The sequence below is a fragment of the Strix uralensis genome, chromosome 21 (assembly GCF_047716275.1).
Source record: "Strix uralensis isolate ZFMK-TIS-50842 chromosome 21, bStrUra1, whole genome shotgun sequence".
Classification (NCBI taxonomy): domain Eukaryota; kingdom Metazoa; phylum Chordata; class Aves; order Strigiformes; family Strigidae; genus Strix; species Strix uralensis.
In genome coordinates, this window is record NC_133992.1 from 12,217,464 (window position 1) to 12,235,401 (window position 17,938).

The following is a 17,938-nucleotide window of genomic DNA, read 5'->3' on the forward strand; positions in this document are numbered from 1 at the left end:
AGCAGTTTGTCATTTTGTGAGCTACCGAGTGTTATCCTCCTTACTGACAAATACGACAACTTTTATTAGAAAAAGTTTCAAAATTCCTAATAATCAAAGCTCTGCCCAGAAGGCAATAGATCAAAAAGTCTAAGAAAGAGGGTTTCAACATTTTAGACCAAACTACTGCTGAACTAAGAAAACCTCAAAGATACCACCAGCTCCATAAGAAAGCTGCAGGGCTGGAGTAGCACCCTTTCAGAGCAACAGCCCCCAGTAATGATACTCTTGACAGTAGAGCTGAAGATGTTTAAATTCATACAGTTAGAGAACAACAAGTAACTCTGTACCTTCACTGACTATGAAAAAAAGGAGTTTGTTTTTAAAAACATTAAATACCCAGCTGAATTTCTCATTAAATAGGGTAAGCCATTACATTTAAGTCTCAAAAAAATCAAATTTCCGAGTAGTTAGGTGTGAGCATGCAGTTTTATTCTCTGGTTATTTTTAAACATGGCCCATTTTACCTTTTTTTTTTTTTTGAGATGTACTTGCAGGCATTCTGCGTGGCCATTTTGTGCCTCAACTGCATTGCAATTATTTCTGATCTTCAGTGTTCATCCAAGGCTGCCATGAAACACTTCACCAGACAGCACAGTACACCGTTGTACCTAACCTCTTTTGCAATGGCAAGAAGTCATAAATTTACTTCAAGACAGCTTTAGATTCAAGGTCATTTCAAAGCTTTTAATTACTAACCAGGATTTGGGGATTTTGTCCTCAGTATTTAAGAGCAGCTGGCAATCTTACTCATTATTAACTGTTACACACATGCATTGCAGAGAAACCATTTCCAATACTTGCAGGGCTTGCTGGCTCACCTCTGGCACCTACCAGCTACATCCCTGTGCTCCGAGACTTGCCATGTCCAACAAACCACCCCAGCATGTCATTTAAAGATGTGTATTAAACACTGGGATTTGACAAACTTACGAAAAGTCAAGATTATTTCTGATGTAACATTTCTCGAGTTGTAAGGGTTATAAATGCTCCCTCTCAGCAGATTACAGGATGCTCTGGAACACTTACTGTTATTCCTAACGTGTTTTACAGAGGACAGCTGTTTGCCAGGAAAATGCACTTAATGTTTGACACAAGTTGCTGATGTCCCAACATAACTTTTCCATGAAGACAGCGCAGAGGGGGCTGGCCGTCCCCCCCCAAACCCCCAGAAATTCCCTTGGAGGTAGGCTGCCCGTGGTTAAAGCCAGGCTGGGGACCCCAAGAACCCTCTGCCCCGCTCCAGCCATGCCCCGAGGAGCAGCTGCCGTCAGCCCCACGTGGAAGCGGGTGCACAAAAGGCTCTGGCCACAGAGGCTTTTGGCCTCCCACCACCGGGGAAAAACTGGCACTTTCTGAGTACATTTGTAAAGGACTTAAGTGCTAGATTTTTTAGTTACAACATTTGTTTCAACTTTCAGTAGCTATTGAAATATAAAACAGACACAGCACTCAAACCACCCAGCCAAATCTGTGTCACCCCCTGCTGAATGCATATTAAAGCTGAGAGCAGCCCCAGAACCAGCACCCAGGAACACCTCTGCCAGCCAGCAGCTGACCCAGGGTTAGCACTGCCTCTGCGGCTACTCACACCTACCCAAGCCAAGCTTACCCAAGCCAGGCTCAGATCAGGCAGCAGCAGAGCAACACTTAGCCAGAGCTCATTAGGGCCGTGAGCTCAATGCCTCTTATTTCCTACGAGGCAGGCAAGAAATGTTTTCCTGGTGAAGGAATTCTAGCAACCTGTTTGCCAATTATTTTGCCATAAATATTATGGCATTTCTTATGTAACAGCTATTACAGAGGTTTCCATAGAAAGAACAAAGTTATAAACAAGTCCCTTGTTCCACTTTATAGCATCTTACTAGAAAGTAAGAATTCAAATAATCCCTATCCACTTGCTACAATAAAATACCCTACAGATGTTGACAAATACTGTTTACCTATTATTGGGCAACCTATCCACATTTTTTTTTAACGCAAAAGAGGACAAGCATCCAGAGGTGCATTTCTTCCCCAGTATCAGTTTGCAATACAAACTATTTCAAACTTGAGTTATTTCATAAAGAAAGTACAAAATTTTAAAATCCTGATCCTCCTCCAGGCTGCTGTTCTTGCCGCTTATAGAACACAGATTTGGGAACAGGAGACAAAACCTTCACCTATCAGCTACAAAAAGGTGAAAAAAATCTCAAAACAAAACATAGCTCAACATCACTGGAAACAAAATCTTTAGTTCAGGCTTAAGTTGCCTATACAACATTAAACTGTTTTCTTCACAGATTGCCTTTTACAAAAGACAGTCCTCTATACCAAGGGTGTAAGTTACTACTTGTGAATAAGCACAAACACAACACTTTTGCTCTGTCAACATGAAGGAACATTTTTGGTAGAGCCAGCGATCCCCGTTCCCCACATTGTGTGATTGATTACACTCTACCCCTTAGAAGAGTTGATTGGTTTCCTGGTGCCAGGAAAATGATTGATGAATATTTCAAGCCATGGGCCTCTCTTCCTGCTGGGTGTCCTTTTCACATGTCTCCAATGGGCCTGGGGATTTTTTTCAAGACTAGGAAGTGTCATTTTTATGGATATCATCCTGTGATAGAGACAGTTCACTGAGCAGAGGCCCTATGTAAATCAAAGTGAAATACTAAAGGTCAACTCAAGTGTTAAGGTGACAGACCCATACAGCATGTATCAGGTAAGCAGTAAAATAGAAGTGGGCAAAGAAAAGCTTCACAAAGCCAGCAAGCAAAGCAGGAGGCACTGCGTAACTACACTGTTAGCTCGCTACTGCGAACTGGTAGCAGCAAGCTATTACACAACACCAGCACTGAACGCATGTTTCCTCGGTTTTCTTCCATTTTGTAAAACGCTGCAACAGGACTGTCAGACCCATTGGGGTGGGAGCTTGGGTTTCTTCTCTTTTTAGACACACACACTTACAAGAAAAAACAAACTTTAAAGCTCAGAAGAGCATTCTGGCTGGCAAGCACCAACTAAGAATTTCTAATGACGCAGCAGTGGTGAGGCTAAGCTATGAATCCCCGGTTTGCACACTGGATCAGTGTCATCAGCATAAACCCACCAGTTTTAGAAAAACCCAGACCCATCTCCAACCTTCTTATAGCTAGCATAGACTTTATTTAAAATCAGACAATGTAATTAATAAAATACCAGTTTTTATGGGTGTCCAAGAAAGTTGATTAATCTGACACCACAAGTTACCCAAATCAGTGTTTCCTCTCCAGACTGCAAGCTGCAGCAGAGGACCACAAAGCCACAGCGCTCTACCACGACTCCAGTTCATACAACACTACCAGGAAAAGCTCTTCCTGCTACCAGTTCTAGCTTTGCTGCTGTGTAGGGAAGACTCAAGCCTTCAATGACCATTACACAGGTGCTTTACACAAATGCACCAGTATGGAACTGCAGTGGCGAAGTACAGCTCTGCTGTGCCAGCTGGGAGAAAGCGCCCTTCCCAGTCCCAGCCAGAGAACACCACCTTGGAGAGCCTGCTGGGAAGGAGCTGGATGCTTCTGTGTTCAGCATTAATCCACCCCCCAAAAATACTTTTGGTGTACATAAGCACACAAAAACAATCTCAACAAATCCAGAATACTCCCCTGAGCAGTGTATAGTCATATGTAGAGATCAAAACCAAGTTCTTTTAGTACCCAAACCGCTCAGTGGATGCGAGCTGAGCACAGCAGCCCCAGCTGAACCAACACCCAGACCTCACTCTGGAAAAAGCCTACCTTAAAGATCAAGGCCTGAGCTTACATTCTACTGCAAAATAAGCCAATACTTCAGCTGGACGGTCATCCACCTTCAACCAGAGCCCCAGTAACTGAGAATGCCATGTTACACTAAGTTATTTGCAGGTAAGAACAATCTCTGCTTGTGATCCACAGAAAGGGCGTTTCTTTACAGCAGTTGTTAGAACAGGCACAGGATATGGAGTCTCCTGGCAAAAGCACACACAAGACATCCAAAGTAACAATATACATGGGAATAATTCTTGGTAAGTACTGCCAAACAACATGAAGTCACACTACAGATGTGAGACTGAATGAAGAGATTCCTGGAGAACAAGTTGGTGTTTGGCAGAACTTTCAGAGACCAGAAGTTAATCTCAAATTTTTTACTACAACCACAACAGCCATTATTTAATCACTTGGCTTCACGAGCTGCGGGCTCCACGACAATTCCCACAGTAAGCCCTGTGCTTCTCTGTAGTGCCAGAGTCAGCATCAACTAAGTAGAATAAACCCTGACATTTATAGGAGCAGCGTGCTCATTTAGAGTGTCAGGACACCCTCTCACTGGTTAGCTGACAGTACAGAGAACCCACCCCGCTGACCTGACCCGCTGCAACATGCACCTTTAGAAATACATACCGCCACTGGTATTTGTATCTCCTGACGGAATAGCTGAGGAGGTTTTATATGACAAGAGAATTTTGACATTTAGTTCCGAGGGCTTCACAATTCTGGATTTTATTTCCATGAAAAATTATTTAAGATTTCCATCAAGTTTCAGCAGAGAGAGACAAGGACATCACAGCAGTTTGCAGTCAGGACTGGCATTAGAGCCTTGGCAAATTTTTATCAGGTTTTTTTTTTCTGATGTATCCACAAAGGAAAAAAGGGCTTAAAAAAATTAATCCTTCACACTGACCAGACTTTTCAGTTTAAATTTCACCACCTACACAGGCCTGTAACTGGGGTGATTAGGCAACGGAAGGTAGACATGTAACTTATGCTCTCTGAAGGACGCGGGGTCCACCCTTTGTAAATGAAACTTCCTTATCGAAGAGCTGGAGTAGAATTCAGATACTCCAGACATATACTGCTTCCAAGATAAGTTATTGGTAATCATTTACCAATAAAGAACTTCACTGAAGCTAGCCTATCGGCGGTGTATTTCCTCTTTCTAACAAAACCTGTACAGAGTCATTTTTATCAAGACATAAAATCTGGAAGTCTACTAATTAGGTAATTAGAACTGTAATAATTAAGACTAAAGCTAAACCTCGAAGGGTCCTCTTGTCCCCCAATTTCCCTTTCTCAATTAACTCTGCAAAGTGATAACCACTCTGGCTTAAAGGCTGAAAAATGAAAGGATCAAAAGGCTAGTTTAATACAGCTGGAGGGAAAGAATGCATTTCAGCTCACTAGCAACCCTCTGATGAAACCCTGGGCCAATTCTTTATGTAAATGACTTCATTAGAATTACCAGATTACACTGCTGAAGGCTTTATTTAAATAGGCAGTTTATCAACAGGATAAACTGCTCTCATTCTCAGAGAATGCTAGTGTAAATGCATTTGTCCAAAGCTGCCACCATGTAAGAGTTGAACAGTAATTTAATAAACTGCTGCACATGTCTCCCATGAAAAAAAAAGAGATCACAAATGACTTGTCAGAGACAGGACAAAAAGATGACTCTCGCTTTCCAACAATCAATAGTCTCCTCGATGGAAAAGTTCTCTCATTTTCTATAATACAGTAACTTTATATTGTTCTATAGCAAAGCAGGGAAAAAAATCCTATTGCTGCAGTGTCACATCACACACTGCATCTGCTGAACTTACATCGCTAGTCCTGTTTTTAGTACCAAAAGGCACGCATAAACCCATTTTCCTGATTAATGATCTACAGAAGCCATCAATACCAAATTCCAACTTTACACCAAGAGGTATTTTTCCATCTTACCATCAAATCAAACTAAGGAATTTCTTCCTAAATTACAGGTCTTATTTCCCATCATAAACCTAAGCTCAGAAATCTATTATTTATTATCATCTATTATTATTTACAAAAGCAAGAGCCATCCACATTCAACAAGCCAATACTAAGTCAAAATAACACTGTAGCTTCTTGTTTATTCAGAGACATTTGACTTCAGCAGCATTGCCATTCAACAACTCAATTTGTTTTTCTTCCTAAATCTTCAAAGAAATGTTTATAGCAAGTAAACTAAGACCTAACTATATCAATGAAATAGTCTTTGTTAAGCAAAGGCTTATCTCATCAGATGCAAAGCAATCAAGCATAAAGAACCACTAAAAATGTCAGTGTGCGCCAGTAAAGTTTGCGAGCGCTGTGGAAAAGGGAAGGGATGCAAGCAGTGGGATTTGTCTTTGAAAACCTTACATTCTTTGTGCTCTTCCAACTTTCCTCTTCTCTCTGGTATGAAGTTCATCCGGATTAGTAATCTACCTATCTGAAACTGATAATTCTAAGGGAACACAAAAATCAGGCAGTTTCCTGATACTTAAATCTTTCCAAGACCACACCACACAACAAAGTGTCCAAAGTTACCTTAATACTAGATAACCCACTTTATCACTGTTTTAGTTAAAACACACAATAATTAAAACTGTAAAGGCCATCATGTTTCACTCACAGAAGAAAAAGATGCCAACTGAAGCTATAGGGAAAATGGTCCTAAATGGGACCCTGTTGGGAAATAATTGCTAGTAGTACAGGAAAAACGAATGCCCTGCTGAAATTATTTTTAAAAAGAATTAATTTTACTCATTGCCATTGATTTGCTCGATGACAAAATACATTTCTTACATGGAAAGGGATGTACTCAAATTGGTAAGGGAAAACCATCATCTTACAGCCTAAGAATGTCAAATACCTCCTTGAATAATGAGGCTGCAATTGCTGAAATGAAATCATGTAACCGCATTTCAAAGTTACTCTGAGGCTGCTTTCACTGAAGACACCAATAAACTTGCAGCAGTTTACTCGGGGTTAACACAGAAGCCACGTGCAGAGCTTAAGTTCATTAATGATTTTAACACAGCCACCAAGAATATAATCCTACTTTCATATATATATTTACCCTGTGTATCTATATATGATGTCATACAATTTTAACTGTTTTTGTAAAGAGCAAAGATGCTGCACCTCAAGGTATCAAAAGGGCTATGAATCTTCCTTAAAAAGAGGAAATGTTAAGATTCTTCACTTGCCGTTACCATTTGCAGATATTTTATAAGCCAAAGTAACAAGCCAATCTTTCCTGCTCCTCCCCCGGCCGCAGCAGGCTTTAGAAAGACTGAAGGTCAAGCAATGTCTCAACACCGTGCCAGTATTTCACATTTTGGAAGGCAAAGTAGTAAAAGGTTGTTACATCATCCATTCAAAAGACTAACCGCAGCCACAGGTACAACGTCTACCACCCGAAACAGCTCTGCAAGGCATGCACATAACACTTAAAACTAATCTGATAAATCAAAAGAGATTTCCCCCAAGCCCCATATGCCTGTGGGAAAAACAGTAAATACAGACAAAGTATTAATATTGTTGCATCACTAAGGACACCAAAGCGACAGACCCTTCCCAAATCAAGTCAGAAAGCTCAAAAAGTATTAAGGATGAGAAGTATCTTTCACCCAACTGGGGATGTAATTAAGAGAGGAATAAAGTGTTTCTAGCAGCCTCACAAAGGGACACGGTTCAAAATTGCATTTCAGGGGAATTACAGAAATACCCGTTTCTGTATTTGCCAGCACTGTGTGTGCTGGGTAAGGCTCGTACCTAGCAAATGCCAGTGATGGTGCCTGATAAGAAGCCTCTTTTGTCTGAGCAAATCCTTTGTAGCAAAAGAGCACCTCGAGATGGTAAAATGCAATCGTAAACCATAAAAATTGGCAGGGACATTCAAGTGCAGATGCGGTATCTGCATACGGGAAGTGTAAAAGCGTCCCAAATGGTGCCTATAAACGCCGCGAGCAGCCCGGCTCCTCGAGCCCTCACTCGGTGCGAGCGGAGCGGCGGGTGCCAGCGGCGGAGGAGCTGCAGACGGACCCGCCGGTACCGGGAGGTGTCACCGCGCGCCCGCCCCGGGACACACGCGTGGAGCAGCCCCGCCGCGGTCCTCGCCCTCACGCGGGGCGCACTGCGGCTTCAGCCGCGGTACAGATTTAGGTAGAAAGAGACCTTTTTTTAAATTTTTTTTTTTGTTTTGGAGAAAGGGCAAATCAGCAGGGAGCCGCTGGGTCGCGGTGGGCACTCCTCACGGGCAGGGGCGCCCCGCGCTCTCCCCGCCGCGGGCGGCGGCTGAGGGGGCGCGTTCCGCGGAGCCCCAGCGCGGGCGGCGGGACCCCGGCAGCGGGCAGGGCGGGCAGGGCGGCTCTGGGCGGGCAGCACGCGCCGGCCGGCGCGGCCCTTTGTTGTGCCCCACGACCGCGGAAAGTTGCGGCCGCCGGGAGCCGCCCCCCCCCCTCCTTCCCCCGCTCCCAGCCCCGCCGCCGCCCCCGGTGGGGCGGCCGAGGCGCGGCTGGCGGAGCCCCCAGTCCCGCGCCCCGTGTTACCGGCCCTGCCCGCGCCACAGGGCCGCCCCCCCCCCGCCTCGCCCTTCCCCGGCCCTGAGGGGCGGCCGGGCCGGACCCCGCGCTCCACTCACCGTTGCGGGGCGGCCCCTTCGCGGCGGCGCGGGGCTCCGGGAGTTCTGCGGGCGGCTCCAGCTCCATGGCGGCGCCGGGGCCGCACCGGGCCGGGCCGGGGCGCGGCGGGTCTCAGGGGCCCCGGCGGCCGCGCTGCCCCATGGCCGCTCCGGGCGCTGCTGACAGCCAGAGCCGCCGCGGCGGGCGGCGCGCACGGGCCGGGCCGCCCCGCCCTGCCGCGGGGAACGACGGGAAGCGTAGTCCGCGCGCCGCCCGGATGTACCCGCGGGACGCCACGCCCCCGTAGGCCACGCCCCCTATAGACCACGCCCTCCCCATTGGTCCCGCCCCACTCACCCCCCCCCGGTCCCGGCCGGTCCCTGCACCCCGCGGGCATCGCCCCCGGAGCGGCGGCCGCGCCCGTTTCCCCCCCGGCCCGGTGCACCGGGCCCGGCGGGGCGCTAGGGGGCACCCGCCCGCCGAGCCCCGAGCGCTGCCCGCGGCACCGGGCGGGCCCGGCGCGGCGCGGGGAACGGGCAGCCCCGGAGAGGGGAAACCGGGCGGGCCCGGGGACGGGGGGGGAACACCGGGTCCGCCCGGGGCACCCCCCTCCAGGGAGGTGGGGATCGGCCGGCCCGGGAAAGGGGCACCGGGAGGACCGGGGAGGGAGCGGGCAGCCCCGGCACGGGGCACCGGGCAGCCCGGGATACCGGAGAGCGCCGTCCGGGGCCAGCGGGCAGCCCCGGTACCGGGAAAACTCGGAAGGCCCCGAGGCGGGCACCGGCCCGCTCCACCCGGGCGAGTCGGCGCCGCTCCTGGGGCCGGTGCCGCCGCCGGGACGAGCCGGGACGAGCCGGGACGGGACGGGGCGGGGCGGCCGGGCGGGCGGGCGGCTCCTCCCCGCCGCCGGGCCGGGCCGGGCGGAGCGGGCGCTCGGTGCGGGCGCTCGGCGCCGCTCTCGCCATGCGGGCGCTGCTGCTCCCGGCGCTGCTGCTCCCGGCGCTGGCCGCGGCCACGGTAAGCACCGGCCGGACCGGCACCGGGATCGGGACCGGGGGTGCGCCCACCCGCCGTGCCCCTGCGGGTGTCCGTGGGCGGGCGGGGGCAGCCTCCCCCCCCCCGCCTCTCCCTACGGGGCCGGCGCCGTCGGGGCGGGCGGGTTCCTGGGGGGGGTCCCGGGGCGGAGCGGGCGGGAGCGCGGCCCGGCGGTGCCCCCCCAGCCGCCGCCTCCAGCCTCACCGACACGGGCAGCGAGAGGAGCGGGCGGGGGTGCCCGAGCCCCCCCGGCCTCCCCGCGGGCAGAGCGGGGCGCCCCGGGCTGGCACCGGCACCGCAACCTGCGCCCGGGATCGAGGACCGTGGCCCCGAGCCGCCCGCGCTGACGGATTTTGGGGCAGTGATGCCCCGGTGAGCCTCCCGCTGTGGGGGACCCCCCGGTGGAGCGGGACGGGGGGAGCCGGCAGAGCCCCCCCAACACCCAGCCCGGGCCCCGGAGCGTGGGGCGTTCCCAGGGAGGGCCGGTGCGGGTTTGGGGCTGGTGCGGGTCTGGGGCCGCGGGGGCTTCGGCGGAGGGAAGGTCCGGGGCTGCTCCGTGGGTTGGGGGGTGCCCCGGCCCTGGGGTTGGGGTGACGAGCTCCCCAGTTGGGAGCGAACAGGCCGGACAAGACTCCCTCGGCGGGACGCGGCGGCGCGTGGGAGCGAAGAGCCCTCGGTGCCAGCGCTCCCCACGGCTCCTCTCCCGCGGCGTTGGGGGCCGCGGCGGGTGGGGCCGGAGCGGGGACACCGGGACCCGGCCCAGAGGGTGGGAGCAGCCCCCCCCGGGGGCGCTGATGCCAGGATCACTAAAGCGTTGGAAAAGCCGAGATTTTCCGAGTCATTTAGTGGAAGGAGATGAAAACACAGCTGGTGTTGGCAACGGTTGGCTTGGGAGTGGTGGCCAGAGAGCCCGGCACTGGGGTTCCCGGTGGGGCTTCAGGGGTGACACTGCCTGCAGGACCTGGGACCCGCACAGGGCTGCTGCCCCCTCCACACACCCCCTCCCCACGCAGGTGCTTCCCGCTGCGCTCGAAGGTGTTTCGGGTTCTTGCCGTTTGGATGTGGTCCCATCCGTGGGCACTCCTGTGCCGCACAAGCGTTTCGCGTGGTCGTGTCCCCGTGACCGACACGGGACACCCGGGCAGCGCCAGCGCCCGGGGCTTGGCCACCATCAGCCACAACCCGGCACTGCCAGCCCACTCCGCCTCGGCTCCCCGCGCTGCACAACGGGTTTAACGTGTTGTGCCAAGGCAGGGAGGAGGAGGAAGAGGAGGGTGACATGGTTTCCCTCCTGTGCCGGGGACATGCCGCCCAGCAGCTGTGCGAGCGGCGCGCGGTGTGGCAGCACGCTTATCAACACGGTGTGTTTTCCCCCAAGACAAGTCCTCTGGCAGCAATCAAAGGACAGCTTAAAAGCTGGCCACGGTTCATTGTCAAAGGTCCCGCTTTCTCCAAATAATGGCACAAACTCAGGGCTCACACGGACGCTCTTGCAAGAGATCCCAGAAACGAGACAGCGCTGGGAAAATCACCCGGCTCGTAAAACTGGGAGTGAGGAAACCAGCAGCAAAGTGCAGGCAGTGCCCTCCCACACCAGCCATGGGTGCACAGCCCCACTGCGGAGCGGGGACCCGGCTCCAGAGGAGGGGCAGCACCCGCCTGCCTGCACCCTGGGCCAGGGTCTGCAGCGAGCAGGGGGGGTTCAGGGCAAGAACCCCCATGATGGTTTCTTGGGGAGCCGTCAGATTCCCACATGGAGCAGCCTGTGCAGCGTGCCGGCCTTCAGCAGGGGCTGCCTCGTGCCCCCACGCCCCGGCCCACCCGCACGCTGTCGCGCTGTGGGTCCCCTCTGCGCTGGGGGGTGCGGGCTGTCTGCTGGGGGGTACGGGCTGTCCCCCGGGGGCTACAGGCTGTCCCCCGGGGGATTGGGGCACAGTCAGGCACGGGCTGATGGACACCCGGCCGATGCACCAAGGCGGGGTGAGACCCTTGCAGAACGGACAGTGCGGGGGCCTTTTTTTTTAAGACTTCCTTGTTTATAACCTTTTCTGTATTAATAGCACATACGGTTCCTGTTTAAGGAAGCCGTTTAAAAGGCAGAACGAGGTTTTACGTTACTACCCTGCGTGAAGGCAGGCGGCTGCCCCGGCTGTTGTGCAGCGAGGCGCACGCAGCGCCCAGGAAGGGGCAGCCGGTCTCCCCCCCCCGGCCCCGCAGCCTCCACTCACACCTCGACCCGAGGTGAGCAGATTTTTCTGTTGCTGCGCGGCCGCGAAACAAAAGCGACTGCCGGGCCCCTGGGCCGCTGGCTGCCCGCCCGGCCGGCTGCCTGCCCGCCCGGCTGCCCGCGAGGCTTCGCCTTGCCCTGGCCGGGGGCCGTTTGCCGGGACGTGGGAGGGAAACGGCTTGACCCCGGGAGGTCTCTGGGGAAGAGGTTGCCCCTTTGTGCTGCGGGGGAGCCTCGGTTTGCCGGGCCCCCCCCGTGCGCTGCGCAGCATAAACAGCCGCTGGTAGGGCTGCTCCGGGTGCGCTTGCTGCGCATGGCTCCAGCCCACTCGTGCCCACCGCAGCGGGACATGCAGGGCCGCCGCGCCAGCCGCACATCCCACCGCCGTGGAACGCGCAGCCCGTGCCCGGCTGCTCCCCCGGGGACGAGCTTCCAGCACGGGCAGAGGCAGCCCTTTGCTGCGGAAGGTGCTGGCAGCAGGCAGGATTGCAGCGCGTCCCCCGATGTGCTGCGGCGGTGGCAGCTTCACTGGTGGTTGGTGCTTGGGGTGTTGCGGGAACAGGGGACCCCGGCTGGGAACTCCAGTGGGGGGCCCATGGGGCACACCGGGACATCGTGCCAGGCTGTGCACATGGAGGGCCGGAGCTTGTGGCGAGGACAGTGGCCCAGCTCGGGGGCCGGGGAGATGCCCGGGTGCGTGCGGAGGGGCCGGCAGCTCGTGGCTGGGCTGTGAATCGTCCTGCCTGTTTGCACAAGTGCCGGCATTGCCATGGGGAGGTCAGGGGGCCCCAGGGAGGTGTGAGAGCCTGGGGAGGTGGTGTGTGGGGAGGGGGTCCTGCTCCCTGCCCCACTGCTCCCTGCCGAGAGCTTGATTAGATCCTGTTCCATTTACAGCCCTCTCAGCCGCCTGGTGTTTTCCTCCCAGCCAGCAGGACCTTGGTTTCCCTTTGAGAGGCTTTTTTGAAATGCAAAATGCAGGAGGTTTTGCTGCCCTTTAGGAAAGGAAGCCCCTGGCTGGGGCTGAGGGGGTCTGGGGGTCCCTGCCAGGTGGGCACGGCCCAGGAAAGCTGCTGCCCAGGTGCCACCAGCGTGTCAGCCCGATTGGGCGCGGGAAGGATGGTGCCTGTGTGGCCGTGGGTGCTGCCCGCAGGCAGGACATCGGCCCTGTGGGCCTTTGCCCTTTCCCACGCCGCGCTGTGCTCCAGGGGAGGATGGGAGAGCCAGAGCTGAACTCATTTCCCAGCCCTGCCACCATTCCCAGGGTGAGTCAGAGTCCCTGCGGGCAGAGCCCTCTCCCTCTGGGGTCACCGCGCCGCCTCCCCCCTTTCTCCCACCCTCCTGGGTGCTTGGGGCAGGTGCTTTCCCACACCCGGGGCACCCAGCGCAGCCCGGCCGCGCTCCCCTCCAGCCCAGGCGTCCCCCACGGGTGCACAGCCAGTGGCAGGGGATGAGGGGGACCCAGCTCCCCGTCCTGCCAGGCGAGCAGCACCACAGCCCTGTTCCGAGCGCAGCAGGGGGGGAAAACAGCTCCTTATCTGCAGAAACCGGCCGAAAAGCACCCTGGGCTCTGTAGCGTGAGTCAGGGCCATGTGTGGAAACAAGGGAGTCCTTGAGCGCGCGCCTCAGGCCATTGCGGGCGTCTGGAGAGGCCGAGCTGGCCCCCGGGGGCTGCATGTCACCACGAACAAGGGTCCCTGTGTGGGCTGGGGGCTGCGGGGGCACAGAGACGCTTCTGGCTCTCCTCGCCCCGTCCCTGCTCACTCAGTTCTTGCTGGAGGCTGGGAAACAGCTACAGAGATGGGACCAAAGTACCTGGAGCACAAAACGCTCTGGCAGCTGCCGGGGCGAGCGGGTGCCTGGGTTTTGTCACCGTCACCCAGGCACGGGGTGGTGGGACAGGGTGCTCTGGGCCAGACGATGCCCCACGCTCGTCGGGGCACGGCCGGGAGCCCCAGGGGTGGTGGGAGACCTGTGAGTGTGCAGCAGAGGGGAGTCAGCCGTGGTGGCTTGTTGGGGTCATCAGGGCCGTGCGGGACCCAGCTCAATGGCCACCCTACCGCGGCCTGTCCCCGCAGGCGCTGGGCGAGGCGGAGCAGGTCCGGATGACCTCGGAGGGCTCCGACTGCCGCTGCAAGTGCATCCTGCGGCCGCTCAGCAAGGACGCCTGCAGCCGCGTCAGGAACGGCAGCGCGCGGGTGGAGGACTTCTACACGGTGGAGACGGTGAGCTCGGGGGCCGACTGCAAGTGCTCCTGCACCGCCCCCCCCTCCTCGCTCAACCCCTGTGAGAACGAGTGGAAGATGGAGAAGCTGAAGAAGCAGGCGCCCGAGCTCTTCAAGGTAGCTGCAGGCGTGGCGGGGCCGGGGGCTGGGGGCCAGAGACCCCCTCCCCATGCACAGCCCACGCTCCCCAGCCCACAGGGTGATGGAGCGGTGCGGGAGGGCAATAAAATTAGATCCCGTTCTCCCTCGGCAGCTGCAGTCCATGGTGGACCTGCTGGAGGGGACACTCTACAGCATGGACCTGATGAAGGTGCACTCCTACATCAGCAAGGTGGTGGCCCAGATGAACACGCTGGAGGAGGTGAGTGAGCTTCTTACCCCTGTGCTCGGCACTGGTGAGGCCACCCCTCGATGAGTGGGTTCAGTTTTGGGCCCCTCACTCCAAAAAGGCCATTGAATGACTCGAGTGTGTCCAGAGAAGGGCAACGGAGCTGGTGCAGGGTCTGGAGCACAGGTCTGATGGGGAGCGGCTGAGGGAACTGGGGGGGTTTAGTCTGGAGAAGAGGAGGCTGAGGGGAGACCTCATGGCCCTCTACAACTACCTGAAAGGAGGGTGCAGAGAGGGGGGAGGAGTCTCTTGAGCCAAGGACCCAGCAGCAGGCCAAGAGGGAATGGCCTCAAGCTGCGCCAGGGCAGGGTCAGACTGGCTCTTAGGAAGGATTTCTTTGCAGAAGGGGTTGTTGGGCGTTGGAATGGGCTGCCCAGGGCAGGGGGGGAGTCCCCATCCCTGGACGGGTTGAAGAGTCGGGTTGACCCAGCGCTGAGGGATCTGGTGGAGTTGAGAATGGTCAGGGTGAGGGTAATGGTTGGACAGGATGATCTTCAAGGGCTTTTCCAACCGAGATGATTCTGTGATTCTGTGAGCTCCAGCAGGCACCATCCCCGCAGCATGCCCCCTCGGGCTGCTTGGGACCATCTCGGGGTGCCGTAGGCTTCCCAAACTAGGCTCCAGACCCCTCCTCCCGTCCACACCTCTGCTCCCCTCCAGACCATCAAGACCAACCTAAGCAGGGAGAACGACTTCATGAAGGAGAGCGTCCTGCACCTCACCGACCAGATGAGACGCTACGAGAACTACTCTGACATCATGATCAGCATCAAGAAGGAGATCTCCAACCTGGGCTACCAGCTGCTGCAGAAGGATGCTGCCGCCGTCCCCGAGAGCAAGGCTCAGGTACCCCTGGGGACCCAGCCCCTCGCAGGCACGGCCGGTGCTGCTGGGCTCCTGCCGCGGGGCAGAGCTGAGCTCCCCTGGGTTTGTGCGGGTGCCGGCAGCTCCCGCCAGCGCATCAGGGTGCACCGCTATGGCAGGAGGTGGGAGGGGAGGGGGTCTGACCGGGCTGTGCCCCCCAGGACACAGCGGGCGGCCGAGAGAAGGAGGCAGGACGATACCCCAGCACCCGCAAGGCACTGGGGGACAGGGCGGCCCCCCGAGCGCCCAAGGAGAAGCAGCTGAAGCCCGAGAAGCCCAAAAGGGATAACGCAAAGGCCAGGGGGGGGTCGCAGCCTACGCCCAAGCCCAAACCGTCATCGCACCAGCAAACCGTGGTCCGAGGCATCACCTACTACAAGGCCGGGCAGGCGGGGGCATCCGAAGGGGCAGCCGGCAGCCGTGGTGAGTCCCCAGGATGGGGCAGGGGTGCAGGGGGGGGCTGTGGGCACCCTCCTGCCGTGGTGCTTCTCGGCGGGGAGGAGGGCCAGGGGCTGCCTCTGCCAACGCACCGACCTCCCGGCTCGTCCCCCCACAGAGAGCCCCGCGAGGGGGGTGGCTGCGCCGGAGCGGCAGGAGGAGAGGGGCCCCCCACCCCCCCGCGCTGAGGGGCCCCTGGTCCAAGCCGTCATGAGGGCAGAGACCACCGTGCCCAGCACCACGACTGCACCCAGCACTGCCCCGGCCCCCCGCACCACCGCCCGCAGCCCCCCCGCCACCGCCCTCGGGCAGGGGGCTGACGGCACCGGGGGCCCCGAAACGCCAAACAGAGGTGGGTGAGAGGGGGGGCTGGGAGGGGGCACCCACCCTGGTGGCCCGGCATCCGTGGCCAGGCTGGGCCAGCAGTAGCCCTGCCATGGCAAGGGGGTGGGCAGGCTGCCCCGGGGCAGGTGTAAGACTTCCTGCTCCTCCTCCTCGATACCCAGTGAAGGAGGTGGAGTGCGAAGGCACCATCGAGTTGGTGGAGCCCCCCACAGAGCACCACAGCTACGGGCGCAACGAGGGGGCCTGGATGAAGGACCCAGCGGCCAAGGATGACCGCATCTACGTCACCAACTACTACTACGGCAACAGCCTGGTGGAGTTCAGGAGCCTCGACAACTTCAAGCAGGGTGAGGGGCTGGCGGCCGAGCGGGCGCAGGGAACCCCCTGCTCCACCTGGGTGGGTGCCCAGCGCCGTGCAACGCCGGCTGGGCCAGGCCCTGGGGTGGTGGGCAGCTGATGGGGAGCACCCATGGGGCAGCGAGGGGGATGCAAGTCCCCCGGTGCTGCTGGCATGCTCGGGAGCCCTGTGCTGCGAGGGGTCCCAACGCCTCTCCCGCCCGCCCGCAGGCCGCTGGAGCAACCTCTACAAGCTGCCCTACAACTGGATCGGCACCGGGCACGTGGTGTACCGGGGGGCCTTTTACTACAACCGCGCCTTCACCAAGAACATCATCAAGTACGACCTGAAAGAGCGGTACGTGGCGGGCTGGGCGCTGCTCCACGACGTGGTGTACGAGGACACAACGCCCTGGAAGTGGAGGGGCCACTCGGACATCGACTTCGCCGTGGACGAGAGCGGGCTCTGGGTCATCTACCCCTCCATGGACTACGACTACTCGCAGCAGGAGGTGATCGTCCTGAGCCGGCTCGACCCTGGGGACCTCTCGGTGCGCAGGGAGACCACCTGGAAGACGGGGCTGAAGCGCAATGCCTACGGGAACTGCTTCATCATCTGCGGCATCCTCTACGCTGTGGACACCTACAGCCAGAAGGAAGGGCAGATCTCCTACGCCTTCGACACGCACACGGACACGGAGGCAGAGCTCCGGCTGCCCTTCCTCAACCAGTACGCCTTCACCACGCAGGTCGACTACAACCCCAAGGAGAAGGTGCTCTACGCCTGGGACAACGGCCATCAGATGACGTACGGGCTCCGCTTCGTGGTCTGAGCACCCGGCTGGCCCCCGGCCGTGCCCCTGCGCCCACCCTCTGCCCTGCCCGGCCGGGGTGCCCCAACGCGGCCTGGCCCCGGCACCCAGCTGGGCCAGAGCTGCGGCCAGAGCCCGGCTTCCACCCCAAAACCCTCCCCAGTCCCCCGCACCCTGCCCGCTGCCTCACGGAGCAGAGGGTGTGGGTCAGCCCAGCCCCCAGCCACGACAAGGTGGCCGCTGGGGCTGTGGGGCTGCCCCAGGACCAGGGGCTCGGCTGGCGTTGCCTTCCCGGGGATGCAGGAGAGGAGCCCAACCCCGGGAGGCAGCTGGGTCCGCGCCGCCGGTGAGGCAGCAGCACCTGCCCCGCACCACCACACCGAGCACCCGCTGGCGCTGCACCCAGGCTGAGCACCCACCGCACCCCACACACCCCCTGGACCCCGCGTGACCCCGCGCTTACCGTAACCACAATCTGGGCAGGGTCCCCTCGCTGCCGGGGCAGGAGGAGCAGCTGCTGATCGCTATTTTAGGAGACGTGGTTAAGATGCCTTTGCTTTTGCCGCTCGTTAGCTTATTATTTAAACGCGTTCACCAGAGCTGCCTGGAATCCCCTCTCCCGGCAGCAGGCGCAGAGCAGCCTGCCCGCAGTGCCCTGCCTGCACGCCTGCCTGCACCCAGCCCCGGGCAGGGAGCAGGCGTGCACGGCCAGGGAGCCTGCGGCCCTCTGCTCTCCACCTAAGGCAGGGCGAGGGGCCGGGAGCGCTTGGCTTGGATTTGGTCATTTTAGACGTGAACAGTATTAAAAAAATAACAGATGTGAAA

At 57.4% G+C, this 17,938-nt stretch overlaps 2 protein-coding genes across 4 annotated transcripts in view; one reads left to right on the top strand and one right to left on the bottom strand.

The window, feature by feature from the left end:
• NR6A1 (nuclear receptor subfamily 6 group A member 1) overlaps positions 1 to 8,606 on the bottom strand; it is a 97,470-nt gene extending 88,864 nt beyond the window's left edge. For 2 of the 3 annotated variants that reach the window (XM_074890916.1, XM_074890915.1), the window contains exon 1: positions 8,467 to 8,604. In XM_074890916.1, coding sequence (XP_074747017.1) covers positions 8,467 to 8,533 — 67 coding nt within the window. In that variant the 5' untranslated portion in view covers positions 8,534 to 8,604. Of the gene's footprint in view, positions 1 to 8,466 lie in introns of all 3 variants that reach the window. The other variant, XM_074890914.1, reaches the window with a different exon arrangement.
• A 731-nt stretch (positions 8,607 to 9,337) lies between these two features.
• OLFML2A (olfactomedin like 2A) lies at positions 9,338 to 17,938 on the top strand. The gene is made up of 8 exons (XM_074891426.1): positions 9,338 to 9,463; positions 13,784 to 14,047; positions 14,184 to 14,291; positions 14,979 to 15,164; positions 15,344 to 15,605; positions 15,739 to 15,972; positions 16,127 to 16,312; positions 16,533 to 17,938. The coding sequence occupies exons 1-8, from the start codon at positions 9,410 to 9,412 to the stop codon at positions 17,132 to 17,134; spliced, it is 1,896 nt and encodes a 631-aa protein (XP_074747527.1). The 5' UTR covers positions 9,338 to 9,409; the 3' UTR covers positions 17,135 to 17,938.